Source organism: Lissotriton helveticus, chromosome 4_1 (genome assembly GCF_964261635.1).
Source record: "Lissotriton helveticus chromosome 4_1, aLisHel1.1, whole genome shotgun sequence".
NCBI lineage: Eukaryota > Metazoa > Chordata > Amphibia > Caudata > Salamandridae > Lissotriton > Lissotriton helveticus.
Genome location: NC_136063.1, coordinates 637,520,996 through 637,548,660, shown reverse-complemented (window position 1 = coordinate 637,548,660; position 27,665 = coordinate 637,520,996). Strand labels below are relative to the sequence as shown.

Below are 27,665 nucleotides of genomic sequence, written 5' to 3'. Positions count from 1 at the left end.
ATCATTTGTGTAAAACTATTGTTCTTTGGATTTACATAGAATACGGTATGTTACACGTTTATTAATAAGCTAGATTACTAAGTTAACCAATTCTGTTAATCAGATTTCATACCTTATAGGATGAGTGAATAGTGCGTCCTCTTCTCAAGCAGTTCATGTTTGAAACAAATAGATTTAATTATACCCTGGGTAGAGGCTAACCAGGTCATTAAGAGGATTACACCGGGTATTACATTTGTGAACACAATTATAGTACATTTTGATACTAATTTTGGAAGTAGAGTGCAGGTCACCCACAAATAATTCTGAAAATGTGTTGCCAGGAAGACGTTCCAGGGCAAGTAGTAGTGGTGGTTCTAGAAAGAGTACGTCATCGCAGGAGTATGAGGACAGGAGGGAGGAGAGACAATTGAGGTGGGAGCTTGCCAAGTTAGAGCACGAGAGGGAGAAAGAGAGGGAAGATAAGAAGTTTGCATTGGAAGAAAGGAAGCTGGCACACGAGCTTCAGCTGAAGGAGTTGGAGCGGAGAGCCTGGCAGTGCGCCAGGAAGTCCCAATGGTGGCAGCGTACCAGGGGCTCAACACGAGCCTAGATTTTGGTTACCCAAGGAGGTGATAGCGAGCTACACTCAGGGGGATGACATCGCCAAGTGGTTGGAGGCGTATGAAGTGGCCTTGACAGCCCATGGGGTGCCCGAGAAACACTGGGGAGGTGGCCTGTATCATTACATACCTCCCAATGTCAGGGACACCCTCCTGTATCTTGATAAGGCAGATCAGTTCAGATATTCCCCCATGAAAGAGGCGCGCCTTAAAAAGTTTGGCCTCAACCCCGAAAGGTATCGCCAGAAGTTCCGTGGCAGCCATAAGCTGTCCACGCAGAATTGGGTGGATTTCTTTGATTATGCCCGTAAGGCTCTGGATGGTTGTGTGCGTGGCAGCGAGGTGCAAGATTATGAGGGCCTGTACAATTTATTTTTGAGAGAGCACCTCTTGGATAAGTGTTTTCCGGAGCTGCGCCAACATCTGGTGGACCGCAAGCTGACTGATCCCCGTGAGCTTGCGGGGGAGGCGGATACTTGGTTTAGCACCCGGGTGTCACACAAGGGCCCCGGGAGAGATGGCCCGAAAGGCAGACAGGGCGTCCCCCAGAAGAAAGAGGGGGGAGATAAAAAGGAGTTCTCACGAGGCCCACAAACTAGACAGTTTGGGAGAGGAGTAGGTACCCTACCTCATTCCAGTTCCCCAAAGCCCGCTTACCCTGACAAGAGTCAGCAGCCAAAAGTTGTCCGGTGCTATGAATGCGCGGAGGTGTGACACTACAAGGGAGATGCCCAGTGTCGCAAACGTCCCCCAGCCCTCACAGGTGGCAAGAGTCCCGGGGTGGCTAGTGTAGCGCTTGGGATGGAGCTGCCCCTAGATAGGAAAGGGGAGTGAACAGGCCTGACCCTAGTTTCACTCAGGGACAGAGAGTTGGTCCCGGTGACGTCCTTACCATCGAACACTGCTAAGTACCAGCAGAGGGTGAAGATTAATGGGGAGGAGGTGGAGGCTCTGAGGGACACAGGTGCCAGCATGTCCACTGTAGCGAGGCGGCTGGTATCTCCTGAGCAAGTTGTACCTGATGTGTTCCATCCGGCCGTGTTGGCTGATGGCAGTCTGAGCTACTATCCCGTGGCTCAGATTCCCTTTGAGTGGGGAGGAGTGAAAGGCCCATTGAGAGTTGCGATAAGCCCTGCCTTGCCTGTGGACTGTCTGCTAGGCAACGACCTGGAACATACCGCCTGGAAGGAAGGGGAGTTTAAGGCCCACACTGAGATGTTGGGGTTACCAGGATGGACTTGAGTGGTCATGCGGTCCATGGCTGCCCGGCAAGGAACTCAACCCGGCTTGGAGCCTGAGACAACAGCCCAATCCAATGCCGGTCCAGAGGAGAATGGAGAGGAGAACACACCCCGTGTGATGGATGGGGAGCCCGCTGAAGTACCCCCGGAGTCCTCAGAGGTGGAGGTTGTTCCCGTGGGGGACTTGCCGACCCTTGCCGAGTGGCATGTGGAAGGAGGGCCTACCCGGGAGGAATTCTGTCGGGCGCAGAAAGAGTGCCCCACGCTTGTAAGCATGCGGCGACAGGCCAAAGCCCAAGCGACCGATCAGGAAACTGGCAGTTTTCACGTGTACTGGGAGGATGGCCTCCTTTACAGTGAGCCTAAGGTTCCGGTGCATGGATCCTCGAGGGCCTTAGTGGTCCCCCAATGCTACCGGGCCTTTTTGTAGGAATTGGCGCATGAAATTCCTTTGGCTGGACACCTGGGCCAGGACAAAACCTTTGCGAGGTTGGTCCCGCATTTTTATTGGCCCAGGATGAGAGTTGTCTCTGACACCTACTGCAAGACCTGCAAGACTTGCCAGGCAAGTGGCAAGACTGGGACTAAAGTGAAGGTCCCTTTGGAACCGCTCCCGGTGGTCAGGACCCCTTTTGAGCAGGTCGGAATTGACATCGTTGGGCCGCGGGACACCGGTTCATTTTGGTGTTAGTGGACCATGCCACTCGGTACCCAGAGGCTATTCCTCTGAGGACCGTCACTGCACCTGTGGTGGTGCGGGCCCTGATGGGGATATTTACCAGAGTGGGATTCCCCAAGGTCGTGGTGTCAGACAGGGGCACGAACTTCATGTCGGCCTAGATGCAGGCCATGTGGAAGGAGTGTGGAGTGACCTATCAGTTCTCCACTCCTTACCACCCCAGACTAACGGGCTCGTAGAGCGCTTCAACAAGACCTTGAAGGGGATGATCCGGAGCCTGCCAGAGGACTTGAGGCGGAAATGGGACATCCTCCTCCCTTGCCTGCTGTTTTCGTACCGCGAGGTGCCACAGAAGGGAGTTGGGTTCAGCCCCTTTGAACTGCTCTATGGCCATCCCGTTAGGAGGCCCCTCAGCCTTGTCAAGGAGGGGTGGGAGAAGACTTCGAAGAAGCTTCCCCGTGATGTTGTCAGCTACATGCTGGCATTCCGCAGCCAGATGGCCAAGCTGTGGAAGGAAGCCTCAGACAACTTGGAGGCTAGCCAAGTCGTCATGAAGGAGTGGTATGACCTCAACGCTCGGACGGTGGAGTTGGACGCTGGACAAAATCTGTTAGTTCATGGAGCCTGGGGAGCTTAGTGCCCCCCCCCAGGACCAGTGGACTGGTCCGTACGAAATTGTAGAGCGTCGAGGCCAGACCACCTATGTCGTTGACTTAAAGACCCCGTCAGCCCCATCGGGTGCTCCACGTTAACCGCCTGAAGCCTCACCATGAGCGATCTGAGCTTGCTCTCCTCATGGTGACGGATGGGAGCATGGAGGAGGAGAGTGAGCCTCTTCCTGACCTTCTGGCGGCCCAGGAGAAGGATGGTTCAGTGGAGGGAGTTGTCCTCTCCCCATCCTTGACCCCAGAGCAACAGAGGGACTGCCGCCAGGTGTTGGAGCAGTACGCCTCGTTGTTCTCCCTCACGCCTGGAATTACACATCTGTGTACCCATGATGTGGACACAGGGGACAGTCCGCCTGTGAAAACCAAGTCTTACTGTGCTTTCGCAACTCAACCATGATGGCCAAGACCAACCGTTGGCCTTCATCTCCAGAAGACTCCTCCCTCGGGAACGGCGATGGAGTACCATAGCTTGCCTGCATGGTTCCTGAGGCGTGAGCCGGGAACAGTGGTACATTTTAATCTAAAAACGAAATAAAACGATTTATTTTTTTAAATCGGCAAAATTGTATTGTTGGTGCTATTTTATTGTAAACTCCCCCCTGAGCATCCCCTACCCCCGGTTCGGACCTGTGCTTGCAGCGGGGGCCACAGCAGCCGATTTGACGCTGCCCAGTGCAACATCGCCGCCATCTTGGGTGAGTGAGAGGGCGAGCAGACTACTTTCTCGGCCCTCCCACCCCGATCACCATAAAATGGCACCTCCTCCCCGGAAGCGCAGCGGACGGGCGCAGCGGGCGCCCCGGCGGCGCGCTGAAGGCTCGCCAAAGGAGAGCCCGTCTGCGCCCGACCGGGACCAGGGGCCACTAACTCTGTGCCTTTCCTCATGTACACTTCCGCGCAGCTCCTTGCCCTCCACGGTAACTGGTATACCAGCCCTTCCACGTCGGCAACTATAGCAGCCCTCTGAATGCTGTCTTCTTCCCCTGCTCCTGTCACTATCTTACCACTTAAGCCTAAACCTGTCCCACACTTGGTATGTCCTTCCACTTCCCCCTCTCCCTTATCCTCCTCGGCCCCTGCCTATCTTCTTAACACTCGCTCAGCTGGTAAACACCAACTGGAACTGTTTAATCTCCTCGACACTAAGTCCCCTGATTTTCTGTTCCTGACGGAAACGTGGTTCTCTACTGCTTCCGCGCCCGATGTGTTATCCACACTTCCTGCGTCCTACTACGTCCTCCGGGCTGATCGCCCTGATGGGAAAACTGGCGGAGGTGTGGCCATGATCATCCGGTCTCACCTCCAATTTCAAATCCTGGTTTACCCTCCTATACCTAATGTGGACTTCCTAGTTGCCCGTTCCACGAATCTGTCAGTTCCCCTTACTCTTGTTCTTTTATACCGACCCCCCCAGACCATGCCTCACTTCGTGCCCGCTTTACAAGATTTACTGGCCACTCTTGCCATTAACAACTCATCTGTCCTCCTACTGGGTGATTTTAACTATTGGCCTGGTGACCCTAGGGAAGATCAGACCTCCAAAGACTTTTCCGATACTCTTCGATGCTTTAACTTTACTTCCCACATTCATGCCCCAACTCATGTTCATGGCCATACTCTCGACCAAATATGGTCGGTTGGTCGAACGATATCCCCCACTGTCATTCTCCCCTGCCCTTGATCGGATCACTCTATCATCTCCTTCTCCATAGACCTCACAGTTGTTAATAGGCCACCCCTGCCCAAGAATATCTCAGCACGGAACTGGAACCGAGTGGACTTTAACACCCTCCACTCCTCCCTAGCAACTTCTCTTCCCAAGCTATCCGACCTTTCCCTTGACTCGCAATTTGATGCGCTTAATTCTTGGCTGTCCTCTTCCAGTGACCTGGTCGCTCCCCTTAGGGTGGTCAAGGCTTGTCGCCTCCACGAAGCCAATAAATGGTTTTCTAGTGACCTTAAAGCACTCAAACTGGCCCTACGTCAGTCAGAGCGCCAGTGGAGGCACAATTACTGCCCCCTTCTGAGGGACCGATACAGGTCCCTTCTCAAAAACTATAAGAGAGCTATTCTCTCAGCCAAACTGGAATACTTCTCGGGTAAAATTCTGTCGGCAGCTGACAAATCTAAGGAGATTTTCTCCATCGTCCATAATCTGGCCGCATCCGACAGAATAAATCCCAATCCCATCCCTTCCCAATCCCTATGTCTCTCCCTGAACGACTTCTTTCTCGAGAAGATCACTAATATTAAACGGAACATCCCCCCGCCATCTTCTCTTCTTCCCGCTGCCCCCCTTCCTCCCCTGCTCTCCTCCCTTGACCATTTACCTCTTATTTCGCAGGAATCCTTTCTTGCCCTTCTTGGGAAGGTCAAGTCAGGCTCCCCGCTGACTGTGGTCCAGCTCATATCTTACGACAGCTGTTTTCTGGCTGCCCTGACCCCCCTTTATCCCTCCTCAACGCATCTATTTCCCAAGGTAAAGTTCCCTCACTGTTTAAATCAGCTGCAGTGATTCCCATTCTGAAAAAACCAAGTTCTGACCCCACCCTTCCCGCTACCTTCAGACCCATTTCCTTGCTTCCCTACCTAAGCAAGATTCTGGAGAGCCACATCACCTCGTGCCTGTCGACCTACATAGAGGAAAATCATCTCTTAGCCTCTCATCAAGCTGGCTTTTGCCCAGCCCATTCGACCGAATCTGTGGTCATTTCTGTCCTCGATGAGTTGAAGAGCAAGGCGGACTCCAATTCTCCCCAGGCACTGGTCCTTCTCGATCTCTCCGCTGCCTTTGACACGGTCGACCATTCTATCCTTCTCGACCGTGTCAGGGCAGCGGGCATCCAGGGCACTGCCCTCTCCTGGCTCTCCTCATTTCTCCAGGGCAGAACGCAGGCCGTCCGTCTTTCCGGTTTCTCTGCTCCCTCCCGGTCTGTGTCTTGTGGGGTCCCCCAAGGCTCGTCCCTGTCCCCTCTTCTTTTTAATCTCTATATCTATCCCCTCATTATTTCTTTACTCAACATGGAGGTCTCTGTGTACAATTACGCAGATGACCTCCAGCTTGTTTTCGATCTTGCCCCAGCCCCGGATTCTCTTTTCAAATTCCAATCTGCCCTCATTTTTATTTCTGATTGGATGAATCAAAACTCCCTTAAGCTCAACCCGGACAAAACGGAGCTGGTCCTGACTGGTGGTGCCAACAGCCCATGGACGTCTGCCTTTTTGCCTTCCACCTTCGGCCCCCCCTCCAGCTCCTTCAGGGACAGTCAGAACTCTGGGCATCAAAATCAGTCAGGACCTCTCCATGCGTCCCCAGGTTAGCTCTGTTGTTTCATCCTGCTTTCTTTCCCTTAGGATCATTCGCAAGATCTCCCGTTTCTTCTCTACTGACGCTCTTAAAATTATTGTCATGGCCATGATTCTCTCACGGTTGGACTATGGGAACTGCCTTTACGTGGGCATCCCTGCCTACGAGCTCCGGCGCCTTCAGACCATCCAGAACCAGGCTGCCCGCCTTATCCATCGGCTCCCCAAGTCCTACCACACCACCCCTCTCCTCATATCCTTTCACTGTCTTCCCATCCTACAGAGATCTCTCTTTAAGATGGGTTGCCTAGCCTTCAAGGCCCGGGACCGCACTGCCCCCGCTTTCATCAACTCCTTGATCACCCACTATCATCCTCGCCGTAACCTCCGTTCCTCCACTCAGGCCCTCCTTTGCATTCCCCGCTTCCGCAAATCCAGAATCGGCGGCACCAGATTTTCCATTCTTGCCCCCCGCTTCTGGAACAGTCTTCCCCCCCACCATTAGGTCCATTACTAACTATCTGCAATTCCGTAAGGCGCTTAAAACTCATCTATACGCCCAAGCTTTACTAACCCCTAACTTCCAGGCCGCTTCTACCATCAGTCACTCTTATCCCTCCAGCGCCAGGAAACCGTTTGGTAACAGAGCGCTTTACAAATACTTTCAGCTTCAGCTTCTACCATCGAGCGAGAAGCCTTCGCTGTGGTCTGGGCCTTGAAGAATTTGAGGCCATACCTTTTTGGTTCTCACTTCCTAATTCAAACCGACCACCGACCCCTTCGCTGGCTCATGCAGATGAGAGGCGAAAACCCCAAGTTGCTAAGGTGGTCCACTTCCCTACAGGGGATGGACTTTAGGGTGGAACATCGGCCCAGAGTTGACCACGCCAATGCGGACGGTCTCTCCCGGTTTTTCCACCTTAGTGACGAGAACTCCCTAGAGGTTGGGTAGTTCTCCCCACTTTCAGCTGGGGGGGACGCATGTTAGACCTGTCAGCCCTAGGGTGGTCTTTCTCTATTTTTTTCGCCCTTGCCTCATTTTTCCCACCTTCTTTTTGTTGGCCTTAGGTCTCCGGGCTCCTTCCCATTGCTAATCAATGCTAAGGTGCAGGTGCTTTCTTCCCCAACATGGCTGCCACTGACCCCTGCTACCACAGCGTGGTCTTGCTAGGTGCACTCTAGTAGCCAGGAGCTGGCTGGAACCCCTAAACATTGTAGTAATATCAGCCTGCCTGCCTGCCCATAGCTAGAGTGAGGAAGCTCCTGGAACCTTCCAGAATAGGGGAGTGGTCACCAACGGCCCACTGCCAACTGCCACGATAAAAGGAAAGGGAGGGAAACTTTCTAGTCAGTTGGGGCATCACTGACCTGGGGGACACGACGCAGGAGACTTAGGCGGTAGAGCCTAGTCAGGAACCTATACCACTGGGGGTGACAGGGTTTAGGCGCTGCCCATCAAGCTGTGTGAGGAACACTGAACTAGCCCACTGATCTGGCCCGGCGGGAGGGAAACCCAGGGACCATCTGAAGTGACCTGCTGAGGAAAGCCTTCAACTCAAACCCCCCCCCCCCTCCTCAGGAAACCAAGAATCTGCTCCAGAAGGGTGCAAGAACCAACAAGCGCCGAGAAGATCCCCTTTCTGTGCCCCCCAAGGACTCCTGGGGATCAACCAGGTATTGGGCCTTGACATATCGGCGCTCCGTACCTCGACCTGAGCCCCCCAGTGCTGTCCTGCTTTGCCTGCCCTTCCCTGATGGCCCCGTAGCGCTATGCCCACGAAGCGCTACTGTAGAGACTGCTATATCGCCTGCCTACCCAGCGCTCCCCTACTGTGCCCTTGAGAGCGCTGTGATCTGACTGACATCGCGCTGTGTACCTCTAAGCGCTACCTCAGAACTGTGAGGCCTCCCAGCGCTGTCAAATTGTCCCCAAGGCACCATCAACGTCGAGCGCCTCCCTGACTGACATCGCGCTGTGTCCTAGAAGCGCTACTGTCCCTCAGGCGCTGTGCTGCCCTGTGCCCCGGTGCCGTGTCTCCTGAGCGCTGCGTTCCATGAGGCGCTACAAACGCCGACCGGCCCTGTAGTGCGCTAGGCCTGAAGCGCTATCCGGCGAGAGCACTCACCGCCGCGGCCCCGCTCCTCTTGTGCTGTGTGGGCCCCAAAGGATTACGGCCGCCTCATCCTGCTGCGGCTTGTGGTACTGTCCCGGCGGCCCTCGGAGCCAGGAGAGGGCCGCCGCATCGTGAAGTAGGCCTCACTAGGCCCAGTGAGGCGCCCGCACTCGCATCACGTGACGGGGCGCCCGGCCACGTCACAGGCCGCGCCCCCGCCCCTGCTAGCTGTGATTGGCCATCCCGGCCGCACCTCTCTAGCCGGCCGCGTTGCAAATTGCGGCCGGCGTGTTCACTTTGCTCCTCGCCTCAGCGGTCTCGGAGCCTGGGAAGCATCTGGAGGCCCGTGACTTTTGCCTAACACCGCACCGGAGGGCTCGGACAAGAGCACGAGCCTTCCCTTCGCTGAAAGCCTACGCAAGGGCCCCGAGCGGGCTGAAGATCAAAAGGTAACCCCAGGGGGATGAGTGCGGCAGCCGGAGTGAACGCAGGGCCTCCCGGGAGACAAAAGGAGGCCCCGAGATTGCCCCTCCCCCGGGAGAAGTAGGATTGGGCCCCGTTGGCCCCAATTGTGGTCAAAAACTCCTCTGAACTGGACCAGGATACGAATTAGGCCCTATTGAACGGTCACAGAGACCGCCTTTTTATCAGGAAGGTCAAGAGAGAGATGTAGATTGTTACAGTGACCACAGGGAAATGTTTTATATGCCTGATGCCTATCTAATGGACTGATTTATTTTACCTAATGAAATAGTTATGAGTTCCTGCTATAATGGTGGTCCTCACCTACTAAAAGGGTTATTGCTAGTTCATGAATTGCTGTATTCCAGCCTTGTGAAATGTGCTACATCTGCTGTTGAACTGCTTATCTTTGCAGCTAGGAAATGTTTTACCCCCAGTTAATGACTTGCTGATTCCGGCAGCGAAGGAATGTCTACTGCTAAGCAATGCAATGCTATTCGAATGTCTCTATTAGGAATTTCTTGCAGGTGATAACTAGGGGCAAGGCTGAAGCCAGGTCTACAGTTATTTACTATTTAATATTTATTTATCTATGTATTTATGGCTACGTAATGAAAGATATGCGTTTTAAGGAAAGGTTATGAGTTCTTACTACTGTGATTTTTGACTGCCCTGATCTTGATCTTAGATAAAACTTATTTACTTGAATCAAACCTACATGTGTGGTCTCTGTCATTGCGTGCATTTGTTGTCTCAGTGGATGCGTGTGCTGTGTAGTCGCTTAACACCTAAGCTTTCGGGTGCCTACCTGCTCGTGCCAGGCTACCCCCAGGGATCTGGTGACCCCAGGTCCTACACCTGTTACTTGTAGAATACTTGTATGAGTTAACAAATAATGTGAGTTCTATTTATCAGATTCATGAGACACTCCCGCCAACACCTGAGGGGCCAGGGCACAGCATCCAGCCCAGTGATTTTAGTTTGATGCACAACTATCAGGGGGGGCAGAAAGCGCACTAGCTCGCAGGACTGTCAAAAGCAGGCTTTCTGAGTTAGAATCTTACACAGTATTTGAAACTGAAGATTTGTATTTGAATTCTACTAATTATGGTGAAATGTTTTGTTATCATCACTATGTCCATGACTATTTGCACAATAGGAACATTACCCGACGCCACCAGAGATAGTTCAAAAATGTAGTTGAAAAAGTTTGAGTTTTTTTCCGGTCACAATCCTTTAGATCCAGTTTCTTAATATTATAAGCTTACCCCTTCCCCAGAGAAGAAACATATGCTGACTCAAGCAAGATAAATGTATTCACTTCACTTATTTCTCCTTTGGTTGTACAGGGCTATGAATAATGGAAGAAAAACATTGATTTGAAATTATTTTGGGGAATATGACACTGGGAACTCCAGTGCATTAATGCTTTATTTAGGGCTTGTGTGATCCCTAGACAAATGATCTTTTTGAACAAAACAGTGCAGCAAACTACTCGCTTAAGTTTTGCTAAAACGGGGGGGCGCTAGAGAGCCCGAAGCAAGATGGCCACACATTAGTGCTGATCGGCCAGTTGGGGCCACAATCCGATTAAAAATCCTGCATTAGAGCTGCCATTGACTACGGAACCGCACAGGGACAGTGGAGATATGTCCCAAAGGAAAGATTGACAGCCTGCAAACACAAATGGAGCCAGCCAACCCTTTCTCCAGACAAGTGCGGGTACCTGGTAAAATGGCGGCCTCCATACGAAGTTGCTGAAGCGGCGTGTGTGGGGCAAACGTGGAGTGTAGCCACGGCCGCCGTGCCTGCCAACCGGACCTGCGGTGGGACGGGCCTGATATCATGAGTTGCATACCTCTAGCCTCTGTTTTTTTAGTCAATACCTAAGGTTTTTTAAATTCTATTTATGAACTATAACATCCCTCTGACCTTTGGTTTATCAAGTGAGTATATATCCTCATTTTGTATGTTCACCCCCAAAGTTTTGGACTGATGCTGTTGGTTTTTAGGTAGAGCCTTAGAGCCAGGACGCATGCGCTGCTCCAAGGATGCGTTGTGAGTGTGACAACCCGCAGACTGTCAGCATTATATGTACATCTGTGCATTGTGACTGTGACAACTCGCAGACTGTGTCAGCATTATACCTACAGCTGTGCGTTGTGAGTGTGACAAAACACACACATTGTGTCAGGCTTATATCAACAACTGTGCGTTGTGGGTGTGACAACTCAGACTGCATCGGCATCAACCTACAGCTGTGCGTTGTGGATATGATATAATTACACCCATTTTGGGAAACCCGAGTTAACCCTGGGCCTCCGGGAGGAGGAGTTTACTGCTTGGCGAGAATCAGGGTGTAGGAGAATAGGCCACTTGTTCGAGCCAGAGGGGATTATATTCTTTGAACAACTGAAAACAAGCTATGGAATCTCAGAAAAGGAACAACGTCACTACTGGCAAATCGGACACTGGATCTCCAATCCGGAGATCAATCGGGTGGCCAATAGCTCACTAGTACCGGTGTAGAGGTGGCTCTTAACTAAATCAGGGGATAGGCAGATACTTTCAGAACTATATAAATTCATGGGGCCTTGGAAGGGAAGACCATTGGTCATCTAAGATGGGAAAAAGAATTAGGCATAACCCTAGGGGAGTTGGAAAGGAAAATGGTTATCCAGCGTATATCCTCCACAGCACACACCAGCCCCCTCAAAGAGACTCTTATCAAAATAGCGTCCTACCAGCACTACACCCGAAGAGGCTACACCAAGCAAATACCAATAAAGCTGGCACTTGCTGGAGGGGCTGTGGGCAGTCGGAATCAAGCTTACCAAATATTGGGAGAAAATATTGAACGATATAGATAACATATTTAGCACAAAGAAACTGAGATTCTCTGCCCATGTAATCCTGGGGGTGGATGACAGCCTTACCTACTCTCTACATGCCAACAGAGGCAAAGTGATGAAATTATTACTGGGTGCGGCCAAGCATGTGATACGGAGTACTTGGGGGCCTACTTATGCAGAAGATCACCAGCAGTGGCTATGTAGGATATTTGAACTGCTGGGCATGGAGAAAAAAATTCAATGATACTTGACCAAAAAAAAGATTAATTTGCGGAAGGATGACAACCCTGCATAGACTTACTCACGTCCAAGTTTAGAGAACTCATTTGCCCCCAGGGTCTTTAGACTTAGTGAACAGGGAAACGGAGATGGAAGTGGACTGCATGGGCACAAGGGCTAACACGGGAGGTTGCCAGAATGTATATTATTTGAGTATTGGCACTGGGATGAATGACGCACTGGGACAGGAGGGTGGAGAGGGAAGGAGAAAATATGGTATGTTTCCATGGTTACACATATTCTCTCACACTTTCCACTCATGTTAGTTGAGCCACCAGTTTCCAGGATATGGGCGGAGCATTCGGTTTCCTAGTTTCACTGAAAAACCAAAAAAACAAAATTGATTCTAAAAATACTCCTGTTCCATTTTATTTCTATTTCTCCACTTGTATGCTTTGATGAAGCAGACACTTTAAATTACCACTGCCAGCTTAAAAATTACACAAAACACCACATGCATGAAAATAAAAAAGAAACACTTTTGGGATAAATGGAATTGCTGCTGGAAAACCGAAATTGCATGTGGCAAATGCAATATATGTTTTAAATCGAAATCTTAAATAAGGTGTATTTATTTCAGTGTAAAAGAAAAAGTTCACAAAATACTGACTTGGTTTAGTGGATAAGCAAAGTATTTTGTCCATAGAAAAAATATAACTCGAACACAAAGAAATAAGAACTGGTTTACATGTGTGCAATATCAGCAGGATATGACCATAGGATTAAAAGTAACTTGATTATGCTGCCTCGAAAATGGTCACTGGCTTTGGGCATTATACACAGAGAGAGTACCTATGCACAGGAGAAGCCTGCAAGTTACACTGTAATTCTTTGACCATTCAATGTAAACACAAAAAGCGGCAGTACATTTATAATGTCTCAGAACTGCAAGCAAATATAACGATTATGTATATGGTTATGTTATACTACTCCAATAATAAATTGCCAAATGATGGGCATTTCTTGAGGTTTCTGTACTGTACTTATTTAGTCGGCTCTCCAAGTAATTGCACAGCGAGGCTTTGGTTTAAGCATGTCGACTAGTAGTAGTTAAGAAAGGATTTTCACCAACTCCTTCTTGGGTGATGCTGGCTGTCGCTTTACGCAGTTATCTTCTTCATGTCTTTCTGTGGGCTGTCCTGAGTTTGAACCGGATTCCACAGTCATATACACGTGTTTTGTGCTCAGTAGTTCCTTCACCTTTACATATTGCTTCCTTGCATTTTTCCCTTCTCGGGTCCAGGGATGCCACAAGGGTAGTGCAGGTAAAGGAGTATTGCTTTAGCAGCAACTGGACCCTCAAAATTCGAGTCTGCTGAGGCCCTCAGGAATCTGTGCCCCATGAAAAGTATTGCACAACTATTACTGCTCCGTTGTCACATGTAGGTTGCAGTATGAAAAGAAGTGGTCGATTCTAGATCAGTGCTGCAGTCACTCATATTTTAGCCTGCAATATTTGACACTTTATACTTGTCACATTACCCGCAGACCATATGCACCGCAACTGGGAAACGGCTACATTTGGTAACTGAAGATTATTTCAACAGATTTTCAGGGCACAGCTGAATAAACCTCGAGAATCGAGTCCTCTGAGGCACAACCAATTGCCAAAGACATCTATTAGGTCTAGGAAAGTTAGATTCCTTAAGGTGGCAAGAATAAGTCCAATTTCCATTGTCCGTTATAAAAGACCTACACGAAAACTTAGAGACCATGATTAACGTAATAACAGGCAGTCTTTTCTTCAATTACAGTTAAAAAAAAAAGTCACGACTTTTCTAAGATGGGTAATGTTGTGGACTTGATTTTTAACACTCACAACTCTTGAGTCCAGGCCATTCGTCTCTGGTTGGCAAAGAACCTCGTGGAGTAAACGAACACATTTCATGTTTTAATTACAAAAAATATTGCATTTACTTGCAGCATTTAAGGCATACATAATATTTCAAGCAGGTACACTTCATAACAGTTCATATTGAAGTAGAAACTAGTACTTACATATACAATGTAGTACACCCGAACGAATCGATCAAACCAACAATTTCAGTGCAATTGCTTAAAATACCTTACCAAGCAAAAACCAAGTGATTTGGCTAACAGTCATATTTGAAAATATGAGAACTCCTTTAAAAAATGTGATTTAAAATACAGTAACTTCAGAAAGATCCTTTAGTTTAAATATTTCGATAAGGGAAAGGGGATTTGTGATTGGTGGAACTCAAAACACCAGTTTCCAGAGTATGACGTTTTTATCTTCTCCGCCTGTGATGATGGTGTTGCACTGCTCGTTCATCCATATACAAGTTACCGCCCCTGAATGAAACATGAATTAAAGTGATGATTATAAATACAAATCCATTTTGAATACTGATCATACTTTTTAAATAGTAATGTACATCTCAAATAGCAATGCCTATAGCCCAACAGTAGCTGACCTAGGTTGCCTAGCAGCAGATGTCACATTCCTGAATAAATTACTCTCTTCCACATGCCTACATATTTTGACGTCTAATTTCTCATCATGCACTTCCTGCCCACACTACACACTGGATCCAAAACTTTTCTGCAATACCAATTTGACAGTGTTAGGTGGCATCTGTGGGACAACATGACCAGATATGATGAAGCATGTCCATAAAGGCACCAATTACAGATGTTCTGATTAACTGCCTCACCGAGAAGACAGGAAAATACCATGCTACTAAATACACACAAAATCCGAAATGAAAACATTACGAAATAATTAACAAGCCTTCAGCAGAAGGATAGTGGCCGGGAGAGCTCAGTGAAAAATCTGCAGGAAGTCAAAGTATTCATCCACAAGAACATTACTGAAGCTGCACAACGATGGATACACCTTCACGCAGCCCTGAAGATGAACGCCTCACAGAGTTTCATCACATAAGGAAGAGGACCTGGACTGCGCAGAGATCTCTAGAAATGCCCAGCCATATATTTCCAACACTGGATTCAAAGCAAAAATGCAAGGTGAAAATACGGAGAAAGGACCAGGTCACAGCTTGACGGATGTGCGTCAATGGTAGCCTCTATTAGGATTAAAGTACCTCTCGTTGAATGAGCTTTTGATACCCACTTTGGTGCCAGTTCACAACATGCTTTGATGTCTCTGAACTGTTGTTTCCAGTTGATCACCACTGAACCCAAAGAACAACCAGTTGTCATGCCTAGGTTCCTTAGCTCTCTCCCAAAAATACCTAAGGGCTATGCTATGGTCCAACCTGTGGGGACGTTCCTCTATCTCACTGCATGAGATGGTCGATATAAAAATAGAAAATTATTGTACTGCATTATGTGGAATTCTATTCCTACATCAGGAAGTTTTAACACTTAGAGCCAACTCTGTCAGATTCTAAAACAGTGTTGTTGGAGATGTGGAAAGTGCTTGTAGCTCTTTCCAGTTTTCAGTCATGTACCTGGGGGAACATGAGTGCTTAAGTGCAAAGGCAAACCCTTTAAGAATGTCACAACCAAATCCCATGATAGCGCAAGAAACGGAGGAGACGGAAACGAAATCTGAAATCCATTCCCCAATCAGATGTCGTATAGACATTGCTGAATCCTTTCCTGAATAATTATGTTAGTAGATTGCTGTTGTGTGGGAATGACCAGCCACGTCATCAGTGTAAGGGAGAAATCGAAGCCATGTTTTCTAACAAGTCATGCAAGAGGTGACAGGTCAACATTAATGAATTTCAGACTACATCGTGATCCCTGCAGACCACCTTCCGACTCAGCCTGGAGAGAAAATTTACAAGAGATGAAAAATGCCTGAAAGCTGCCTCCAAGATTTTACCGAGTCCGGTACACTGCTTCCCATCTGCCTCCTGTAACATGGACAGTAGAATAGGTTGATAGAGAGTGTCAAAAGAGGCCGACAGTTCTAAAACAATCAGTAAGGCAGGTCCTAGAAACCAGCAGATATCATTTAGTCGCTGCATTTTTATAATGCAACAACTACTTTTGAAAGCCTCTTTTGCAGGACTGGATTCTATGCGTTTTATATGAAAGAACTTACATGCATTTAAAAAGGCAGGTTTGTAGGTGTATGATGACATGTTGCATCAAGTTCATTCAATCTGCACCTGTGGCATTCTTTTCACATTTCTGCAGATTCCCATGATACGCGAGGACCAGGAGGTGGCAGGGTGTTGTTTCTACTCAGCACAAAGGAGCTGTAGTGAGCCAGTAAAAATAAGCTACTGCAGCGCCGGTGTGTTACCCGTCATTGTTGGAGGACCTCCAACAATACCTGACAGACAGACAGTGTTAGTTTTAAATCACTGTCTCTAAGCAGTCGAGGCCCAGCAAAGGGGATTACCACTAGTTATGGGCAGACCAAGGGAAAAGCATTATTATGAAATGACTGAATTAGGTTTAGAACATGGCTAGGAAGACACTTTATTGCAGATACTTTTTATGTCACAACCAAGACAGCAGGAGCTTCAAGACAATTAGCTGTTTCAGCTCAATCAAATGCATCTGTCTATATAGTAAAGTCTCCAAGCATATGGAAATATGTGAGTTAAGTGCCATATCTACTATAAATACAATAGAGTACGTAGGCAAGATGCAGAGTCGCCTGGATGGCAGTACACTTAGGAGAATGGGGCTGTGGTTTGAGAAGAGAATCACCTGAGCTATGCGGATTCTGGATGCTGTGTTGGGACAATACCGATTGTCAAACTGCAATGAAAAAGTCATAACCCGCTTCCAAGACCGGAAAGATGATCTTTATGATAAATAGTGTAGCCTACTGGAATCGCTAAGAAAATATCAGATGGTGAGCAGTCCCTTTGCCATGTTTTGGATAAAAACCTCTAATTGTGTTCCAATAGCTCCCCTATTTCAAGTGCATGTTTGCAGAGTGGGAGGACATTCATTGGTGCACAACTCAGATATTTGTAAGTGAATTAATGGGTGTAATGAGGGTGGAAAACAAAATGGAGGTTCAACGTTATATTCTGACAATAAGGTTGAGGACATGTAGTTATCAAGTTAGGTTCAGTGTAAGCTTTTAGGGGGGAAAATTTAACTGACCAAAGGAACGTTGAAAGGCAGCATTCTGTATGCAGCGCCAACCATAGCGCGGCCAGGTGCCGATGAGCTTGCCTTGCGTGTGCCCGTGGCATGCCCACAAAGTAGCATCACCCGCATTGGGGAATTTAACTCCTCAGCACGGAAGATGGCAGCGTGAATGGCCAATGTTGCTAAGTCAACCGATGTACAGTATACATTGTAATCGTAAGTGGCAGCAAAGAACAATAATATGAAATTCAATCTGATAAGACGCTATTGACTTCCTTTTAATGTAATGGAGAACAGCGTGCAACTTGTAGTAACCACAGGTGAAGTACAAAGCAGTTTCTCATCCTTTTCAATGGTTGTGCCTCCCACTGAATTAATAAATCTTAAAATACCACAACACCTGTCTCATCGAGGACCACTTTCTTGGCAAGTGTTGGTTTCATATCATGATATCACAACCGGTTATTGAAAGATAACTGAAAATACGACTACTCCTAGGAGCAAAATGTTTTCTTAATATGGGTCTAGTTTTCAATTTGTAACATTTGATGGACATATCAGAGATTCCAGTACTGGTTATAAAGTAAAGCAGATGGTGTCTGAAATGGGTGTTGAAACGAACTCCTAAACGTACAAGTTACTTACCTTCGGTAACAATGTATCTGGTAGAGACTATTCTAGGCGCAGATTCCTTAACATAGAATTATCCCCAGGCGTGAGACTGGATCTGGATTTTTTTTTTTGCCACAGCCTCTCTGCGCGCCGGGGGGACGGCACCACGTGACTCCGCCCTGATGATGTCCGCGTACGTGACGTCAGCGAGGTCACATAAGTCCCACCCCGGTGCGCTGACATCAGTTTTCTTCAGGGAGGAGGTCCAAGATGGCGGATTGACACCGCCAGTGCGGAGGAACGCTTGTTGAGGGTCCGGGCTATGGTCATGGCGAACCGCGTTTCATGCTGATTTTGCTCAGGATTTCGGCGATATTGCATTACACTGCTGGCGAATTTTAAACGAACCGGATGGTGTTTGGCGGATTATCTACTATAACTGGAGGCAGAGCTGATTGCAATTATACTGTTTGTATTGGGTTGGTATCGCTGAGCTGACTGCGAAAACGCAGTACGGACCAGGCTAAGAGCGGCTTACCTGAAGAGGCTGAGTGGTGGTGAGGCGCGACCAGAACCTGGGCGGATGCTGCGATTTCGGCTGATTGGGAGCCGAGTGAGGGGTCTACTCCACACCATACGATTACCGCGCCTAGCCTCTGTAACATCGAAGGGTTGGTCGGCGGTCAGCTGGTTTGGTCTACAGGCTCATCGGCGTCCCTGCTCACCAACGGCTGCAACGACAACGAAGTGCGGGGGGATGGCGCCGAAACCTCAAGGGCGAAGCACCCGGACGACGACGGTAGCTAAACAAGCGCTGACGACCAGTACCACGGACTCAGCTCCTGTTGGGAATGTTGTTAATGCAACAATGACACTGGAAACTCAAATGGCAACATCTGAGATGATTTCGGATGCGGGCAAGAAAATCACTGGTAGGCAAGAGAAAATAGGGGAGAGAGCGGGGGCCGCTAGTAAATCACTCCCTCGTCCTACTAATGTTGCTAAGTTTATTTCAGCATCTGATAACACTTTGTTGCTATTAACGGAAGCTAACCCATTGATGTCTGAAGCAGGGAGCAACATTGTAGATAGCAGGAAGAGCCAGGGAGTGAATGTTGCTTTGGGGGCGAAGGCGGACAATGCTAACAATGTTATGAATAATATATCAAGCGACTGTGCCCCGATGGTTGATTCTGCTATTAATACACAAACTATAGCAGATACAAGCTCTCTTGCCTCGACTACTCAATCTATATTACCACCAGTAACTATTAGCATTGTCCAAACTCAGTTAGAGACACAACCTGTGGAAAACATTACTGTGAATGGTAAACAATCTATACAACCTGCACAAGTTATATCTATTCAAGCAGAGGAAGTGCTAACTGAACTGGACCATAGTTTTGAAATAGAGGGGATAAAAGAAATAAAGGAAACTCTAGGGGCTGAGTACTTGGAAAATACGGATGGTGCTGAGACAGATGAGGAGTACTGTGACTTTTCCGACTTGGGAAATAATACACCTTCATTTTCAACTAAAGATAAAGCTACTAGTATTAAAAAGGGAAAAAGCAAAATCAAGAATAAGATTAAGAAGGTTATAAATAAATCTAAAACCACTACTATGAAGGTGATAGCAGAAAATAGTCCTATTAGACAATGGGTACAAGCTAAAGGTGGTGTCAAATCAATGGCTATGAGGCTCTCAGGAAATAGCCCTATTGACGCAGGTACTTCATCAGGGGATATAAGTGGCCCTAACGTTGCGACTGATTTAACAGGGTCTGTGGGTTCTGTGAAGGGGGTAACCGATGTGACTACTGTAGCCCAAAACGTACAAAACACTCCTACTCCCAGTTTTACTCCCGCTACTAATACAATTCCCACAATGGTATCAGTGGATGGGCGTGACCTGCCGGATCCCTCAAGGGAAGCTTTAATGGAAGGATCTTCTTCTTCTTTGTTGGCTCATCAGCCAGCGATAATCCTAGCACCAATAGCGTCTGTGGAAACCCCTAGTACATTCTCTTCCACTACCACCACCTTACAGACTGTAGCAAGTTCAGTTGCAGTTTTTGGGATGGCTTTGAGTGCAGGACCTACAAAGGAATCTGGCGTAGATGGGCTAAAGAACTCATATGATTCACACGCGACGAATACTCCTCAGAACAATGCACTTTTGCCTGTGGATTGGACCCTTCAAGTGGAGGTGTCGTCATCATTTCAGACGATTTTACAACTATTAAATGAGCAGAAACAGGAAGCCCAGTCTCACTATCAGCAGATGAGGGAAGATAGTAGCAAGACTCAATCTTCTTTGCAGGAAATGTCCTGCAAACTTGGTGCTATTTCCCAGGATATGGAAGAGCTTCAGCAAAGAGTGGTTTTAACGGAGGAAAAGCCACTCCGCTCTGAAATAGCTGTGAATAAACATGCGGCCCAGTTATGTCAAATGCAAGTTAAACTTGAAGATTTAGAAAATAGGCAACGCAGACAGAACTTACGCATATTTGGAATTGTGGAAGGGGCTGAGGGAGCTGACCCAAGAGCATTCATCATTCAATTATTTCAGAAAGCTTTTCCCGAACTATCAGATTGGGATTGGGATTCACAGATACAACGTGCCCATCGGCTCCCACTTTTTCAAAGAAATAAGGGCGGCAAATACCCCCGCCCAATTCTGATATGTATAGGTAACTTTTTGCTTCATCAAGCAATCTCATTAAAAGCGAGACTAAATACTCCAGTCACCATTGATTTAGTTACTTTTTTTGTAAGATCTGATTTAAGTAAACTCTCTATGGAACGACGATGGAAATTGAAACAATATATTGATCCGATAAAGGAGTTGGGTGGCCAGGTTTTCCTGCAAGAACCAGCTAAATTGAAAGTATTAAAAAATGGCCGCACATACTATTTCTTGGAAGAGAATGAGGTGGAATGAGCATTGGCTAATTGGAAATCGGAAAAGGATGGACATTGAATAATGCTTTTATATTTTGGTCTTTTTTTTTCTTCTCAATAATGTTATAATAGGTGACGGGGCACGGTATCTATGTGTGGAATATGGGTGCTTATCCAGGGATTTATTGTTATCTCTTCTATTTTCCTTTCTTTTTGATTCATTGCGCTAGAAGGCTGTATAAAGCATTATCGACTGCTATACGTGGTCTTGTTTATTTGAGATTATATTTGAATGCCCGGATCCTCTAAGCGGTCGACTCCGTTCCTTGGCTGCCAATACATCGGCAGCCGGTTTAATGGGGGGACCTGTAGGTAGTTATAGGAGGGGGGGAGGGGGGTAGTGTGTTTGGTAGGGGTGGGGGGTGGTTCTTTTCGGGGGAAAAAAGGCATCATGGGGTTAAGCAAATGTTTAATGTGGAGGTACAGCAAGGCTGATATGATTTTATATAGCGGCTCTAAGGACAGGGATATGTACTTTACACAATGTATCAAGTAAAATGTTTAGTATGGAATGTGGCGGGTCTAAATAGTCGGATTAAAAGAAATCTTGTGTATGAGGAACTTAAGATGTATAACCCTCAGATAGTAGTCATCACTGAAACTCATAGCATATAAGGATAAAAAATTACTTAAACAATTAGGATATGATGTTATGGTATGCACTGAATTGAATGCTTCTATTCGGGGAGTGGCAATACTAAAACAAACAGCTTCGGGCAGAAGTAAGTAGAACATTAACTGATAAAGCTGGCAGGTGGGCAATTGTACAGATAATATTGGAAGTCTGTGACTATACAATCTGTGGGGTCTATGCGTCAAATCGGGATGAACCAAAAATCATTGATCAAGTTAATATTGAACTGCTTGCATGGGATGGAGAGTATATCGTACTTGGTGATTTTAACTGTATCATGAACTATAATTTAGATACAACTAGAAAAAGCTCCTTTCAGAGAATGAGGAAGACTAGGGCTGCAATTATAGATCTTGCGGCAATTCATCTACTTAAGGATGCGTGGAGATGTTTATTCCCCAATGTAGCTGGCTATACGTTTTATTCTGCTGCACATAAATTATGCTCTCGCATAGATATGATTTGGATTACAGATTCCATTCTTGAAACCAGCACCATAGCTATATGCCCACGAGTAACCTCGGAACATAATCCTATTCTTTTGACATTTGAAATAACAACAGAGAGACCTACCCCCGCCTTTTTTCGTTTCCTAGATATCTTTTTTTGGATCTTAATTTTGTAAATCAACTGAGAGAGCATTTAAAGGAATTTATAGATATTAATATGTATTCAGCTCCATCTATGATAGTATGGGATGCATGCAAGGCAAGTATACGTTGATTTACACAGCAGTTTATATGGCGGCAAAATGAAGAACGTTAACGCCAAAATGAGAAAATGATTGCAGAAATACCTAATATCGAACACCAAATATCTGAAGCTTTACTAACTGGGGTAGCGACTCTGGATGTGTTAAATTTCAAGCTAATTGAACTAAAAGTAACTATGAAGAACCTTTTTAGGGAAAAAAGTATTAGTAAAATAAAAAAATACCAACTTAAGCAATATGAAAATGGTGAAAAGATTGGCAAAGTCTTAGCTTATAAGGTAGCTGAAGACCGAGCCCAGAATACTATTAAGGAAATCAAAGGGGATAATAACCAGATATTTCAGGATCCTAAACTAATATTGCAACAGTTTGCATCGTTCCATCAAGATCTTTACACACCAGAAACTGTAGTCATGGAAGATAACATCAAAAGCTATTTAGTGGTAAACATCGTTAAAACTATGGAGGTTGAACAATCTGATCAACTTGGGGCTGACATTACTGCGGCGGAAATTAGAATAGCTATAAATTCCTTAGCAGCTGGTAAAGCAGTGGGAGAGGATTATATTCCTTTGGAATTATATAAAAGCTGTATGGAAGAGCTGATACCGTTGTTAATTAAAGTTATCCAAGCTATTGGCAATGGGGAGCAAGCTCCAAAATCTTTGAATTTCACCCAAATTATCTTCTTTCTAAAAAAGGCCAAACCACCACAGGAGAGAGGTTCTTATAGACCAATCTCACTTATTAATAGCGATGCAATTTTTTTTGCTAAAATACTGGCAACTCGGCTAGCACCTTTAATGTCTCAATTAGTGTCGCCTCAGCAACATGGGTTTATCCCACAAAGAGACACTATGGCACATATTAACATGGCCATCTCTGCATTTGATGTGGCACGGACTCAGCTCACCCCACTCGGTATGATTTTAATAGATGCAGAGAAGGCATTTGACCGAGTGGGGTGGGGCTTTTTATGGGCGGCTTTGCAGGCCTTTGGTATAAAAGGCCAATTTTTGAAATGGGTCCAATCACTATACAATAGGCCACTGGGTAAGGTCTGCTATATGGGAAAATGCTCTTCTACTTTTTTGATTATGCGAGGGACGCGGCAGGGGTGCCCTTTATCCCCCCTTCTATTTGCTCTAGGAATGGAACCTTTTCTGATCGCACTTCAGAGCCAGGCCCTTATTTTATTTACCCTTTTGCAAACGGCCCAAATCTGCTTGATATAACTGTATATGCGGATGATGTTGCAGTTTATTCCACCAATGTGTCTGAAGCTATGAAGGGCATTGTAACTGAAGCAGGGAAATTTGGCTTATTGTCTGTCTACCGACTTAACACTAGCAAAACTCAAATTGTTTCGAATCATCAACTTCCACCTTCGGTGATAGAGAGATGTGATGTAGCAACGTATCTGGGGGTAAACATTTCTTCGAATATTGATTTAATTGTGGCACTAAATTATGAACCGTTAATAAAGGAGACTGCTATATTATTTAAGAAATGGCATAAACTACCGCTTAGTATTATTGGCCGAATAAATTTGGTCAAAATGAAAATATTACCTAAATATTTATATCTTTTTCGCTCTATACCTCTACGGGTGAATAATTCTTATTTTCATAGATTAGAAGGTATTATCAGCTGTTTCATCTGGGGCTATAAGAAAGCACGGCGGGCTGTGTCATTTCTCAAACTTCCGTTTAATCAAGAACTGGGTCTTCCAGATATTAAACTTTATTACTGGTCTGCTTTTTTGACCCGCTTTCGCTTGCTGATCCCTGATAAATGTTTATATTTCCATAGATTTTTGTTAGGAGTGGATGCAAACATGTTTCTTTACAGATTAAATGACCCCAATTATTTTAAATGTGTGAAATTTGACGGTACGAGATACAGTTAATATTTGGCCCTCCATTCTTGTTAAGAGTAAAGTTTCTTTGTTTCATTATAAAACCCCTCTGTGGTTTTTCAGGATCCAGCTGGCCGTGTACTATCAGAATGTGGTATTAACGTATTGAGAGACTTATACGACCATAACGGTTTCTTTACATTTGAAAGATTGAAGGTCTGTTATAATTTGTCAGAGGGGGCTAGGTTTAAATACTATCAGTTTAGGGACTACTTTTTGAGGAAGTTAGAACTCACCACTCTTACAGATTCTGAAGTTTGGAATTGTATTTATAGAGAAGTAGATAAAGCCCTGATCAGTATTGGGTACAAAATACTTTCTGATTATAACACTAATGATATTACTAGAATGGCAGAAAAAAGGACTAGCAAGTTGGCGATGAATGTACCACCAGATCTGATCATTTCATCTTTAAATAGCCTCAATCTTTCTGTTCAATATTCAAACCTCAAATTGCAGTTATTTAAAAAAATATGCCAGCTGTATTACACACCGGACAGGATTCTTAAATGGGCAACAAATAATAAATTCAGTGATCGTACGAAATGCTCTAAATGCGATTTAATTGGAGCTGATATTATCCATATGTTCTTCTCTTGTCCACATCTTGCTGAATTCTGGAATGGAGTTACTAAAGTCGTTTCTACTAGACTAGCTAGTCCTATTATTTTTTCATTAATGGATGTATTTGTGGGTGTCTCAGGGGGAAATAGTTTGTTATGTGATTTGTTGAACATTTTAATTACATGTGCTAGGTTGACTATTGCGAGAGTTTGGGTTCAACAAAATCCACCGACGGTTATGGAGTGGTGGAGCCTTGTCAAGGAAATATATAATATGGAGCATTCTCTTGCGATTACAAGGGGTCTACATAGTAAGCGGAAAGTGGATAGAATGTGGGGATTAATCATGTTATAAAAATTGTTTCTTTGATTACCCTATTATTATTTTATTACTATCCTGCTGCGGATATGTTTTTGTACTGATTTTGCTTTTGCTGTATGTAAATATTTTTTCTCTTGGCTGTTCCCCTTGATGCAAATAAAAAATAAATAAAATAAAAAAAGTTTTCTTCCGGGAACTTTTCCGCGCCACAACGCGGAGCCATCACAAACAAAACTGTGAGAGTATGGGAACCGTGTGCGAAAAAAATCAGAGAAACAGGGAAGAAGCGAATGGTGAGGAACAGCACCATTAGGGACAGTGCCAGGCACCGTGTCACGGTAAGTCATGGAAGGAAAAGAGCAGAGCACCGCTCCAAGGAGCAACCCTGCAAAGCGAAGGCGATATCCTCCCTGGAAGCAGAAAAAACATGTGAAAAATGTCATGGCAGATGACAAAGTCTGCAAACAAAATCTATAACCGTGAAGGAGCCACAAACCCGGAACAGATAAGTAACGACAAGGTACTCCAAGACAACACCATCAAGGAGTGTTGCAACCCCTGTAAAGAGCTAATGCCTGAGGCACAGCCAAGAGGCCCCAACCCAGAGGACCGCAGAGGAGTCAGAAACCCCAAGCAATAAAAGAGAGAGAAGATTAAGAGTAGGCCCGCACGGGAATAACCAGGGTGTAGGGAAGCAGCAGCACACATGAACCTACCATCCAATTACCAGAAAGGAAAGAGTGGAACAATTAAACAGAACAAAGCACCCTGCCAGGGAGGAAGTGAAAGAGACAAGCCACCCGGAGGGAGGCGAGTGCAGAAGACAAAGCTGAAGGTCCTCGCAGAACGGGGAGGAAGGGCGGGCCGTGAAGGAATCTGCGGCTAGAATCGTCTCTACCAGATACATCGTTACCGGAGGTAAGTAACTTGTACATCTGATAGAGACTACTAGCAGCAGATTCCTTAACGTAGAATAGATACCCATGTCATACCCGGAGGGGAGGAGGGTCTGCAAGAGAACCTCACCAGCTGGAAAGAACACAGGACCCCAACAGGGGATGTGTCATGGTGACAGGAAGGACGGCCCAGCCCCTACCAAGCAGAGTAAGCAAGAACAATAAGAAGGGAAGGCCAAGATACCACAAGCCTACCTGAGGGGCAAAGGGCGTCTGTCAGAAACCCCGGAGGGACAGACTGCACCAAGAGAGTGCAAAAGGAAGAAAAGAACCACCCCCAAAATCCAAGGAGAAGAGGTGGAAACGGAGGCAGAGCCCACTGCAGGAGAACACACCCACATGAGGGGGACAGCTGAACTGGCATCAGCCCCAAGGCAGCGGACAAGGCAAGAACGGCCCCACAGACGAGAAGCACAGACGTGAGAAGGAAGACACAGTCGAGCAAAGCTCCAGCAGAGCAAGGGACAGGAGCACACAGGTACACACCAAGGCCCACGGAGGAGGACCATAACAACGAGGCATGCGCAGCCGGCAGCTGGTAAATACTATGGAGTAGTGTGTCTAGAGCAAGCCAAGCGCAAGACGAAGGCAGAGGCAAGGGAACCCCAGAACAACCCCACAGAAGGACCGTCCCAGTGCCACAATCCAACCCACGAAAAGAAGTGGTACCGGCCAGAGGATAAAGAGGAGAAATATGTAGTATAGCCCTAAAGCCGTCAACCAGAACACAGGAGAACACCAGGAGTATCCTAGCCACCCTGGAACACAAGGCAGAGGACCAGGCCAAAACGTCATATAACAAGGTGGAAACACCACAACACGACGCCGTAGACAGCATGACAAAAGTCGGTCTGGTGATCCAGAGGCTGAAGAGGGGAGGCAAAACACACAGAAGCAGATATCGCGCAGGAACAAAGGACAAAATGCATGACAGGCACGCCCTGGAGACGAAGGAAAGAAACACCATCGTATACTGAGCAGGACAGAACCTGGAGCAGCGCAAGCTGCGCTAATACGGAAGAAAAAAGACCGCACCAAGCGGTATACAGTGACACGAGGAAAGAGGAGGACCCCAAGAAGGTATCCCCACCCGCCCAGCTTATGACAGATCTATACAATAGCTACAAGTACCCCACCTAGGGTATGACACGTCCCAAAACAAAACATGGGAGCATCTCTTAGGGAAGAAACCCGCAGCAGAGGTCAAGAACATAAAGGACCTGTGGGTAGCACTACAGGCGGCTTACCAATCAGCCAAACATTACATAGATGGTCCAATCTGAGTGCCTACACAGCTTCACTAACAGCCAAAACACACACACAAGCTAAAGGGCTGTACCAACAGCCAACAGTAGAGGGGAGGAAACTTAGGTACCCTGAAGGCATTCCAAGTCAGACAGAACACACAGACTGGCCAACCGAAACACTGGGCTCAAAGAGAAAGGTGGGATAAACGCCTCCAATAAGGCACCTGAGGAGCGACAAGCCAAAGCTTACGGAGGGGTAGGAGGACGGAGCCCCGCAAGGAGTCGTTGAATGGCGGAGTCCGCGTGGGTGTTAAATATAAGAATCCCATCAAAAGGCAGGTCAACAAGACGCTCCCTAATATTCTCTGGAAAGATGCCATCCCGAAACCAAGCATGGTGGCGGAGAGCCACAGAACTCACCATAGCGCGGATGAGAGTCAGAAACATCCAAGGCCGAACGAAGAATAAACGCAGCTAACTCCCGACCA

The 27,665-nt window shown here is 46.7% G+C and overlaps 1 protein-coding gene across 2 annotated transcripts in view; it reads right to left on the bottom strand.

The window, feature by feature from the left end:
* Positions 1 to 12,742: 12,742 nt before the first annotated feature.
* The window catches only part of NSMAF (neutral sphingomyelinase activation associated factor), a 610,455-nt gene continuing 595,532 nt past the window's right edge, over positions 12,743 to 27,665 (bottom strand). For both annotated transcript variants that reach the window (XM_078687269.1, XM_078687268.1), the window contains one exon: positions 12,743 to 14,516. In XM_078687269.1, coding sequence (XP_078543395.1) covers positions 14,422 to 14,516 — 95 coding nt within the window. In that variant the 3' untranslated portion in view covers positions 12,743 to 14,421. The remainder of the gene's footprint in view (positions 14,517 to 27,665) is intronic.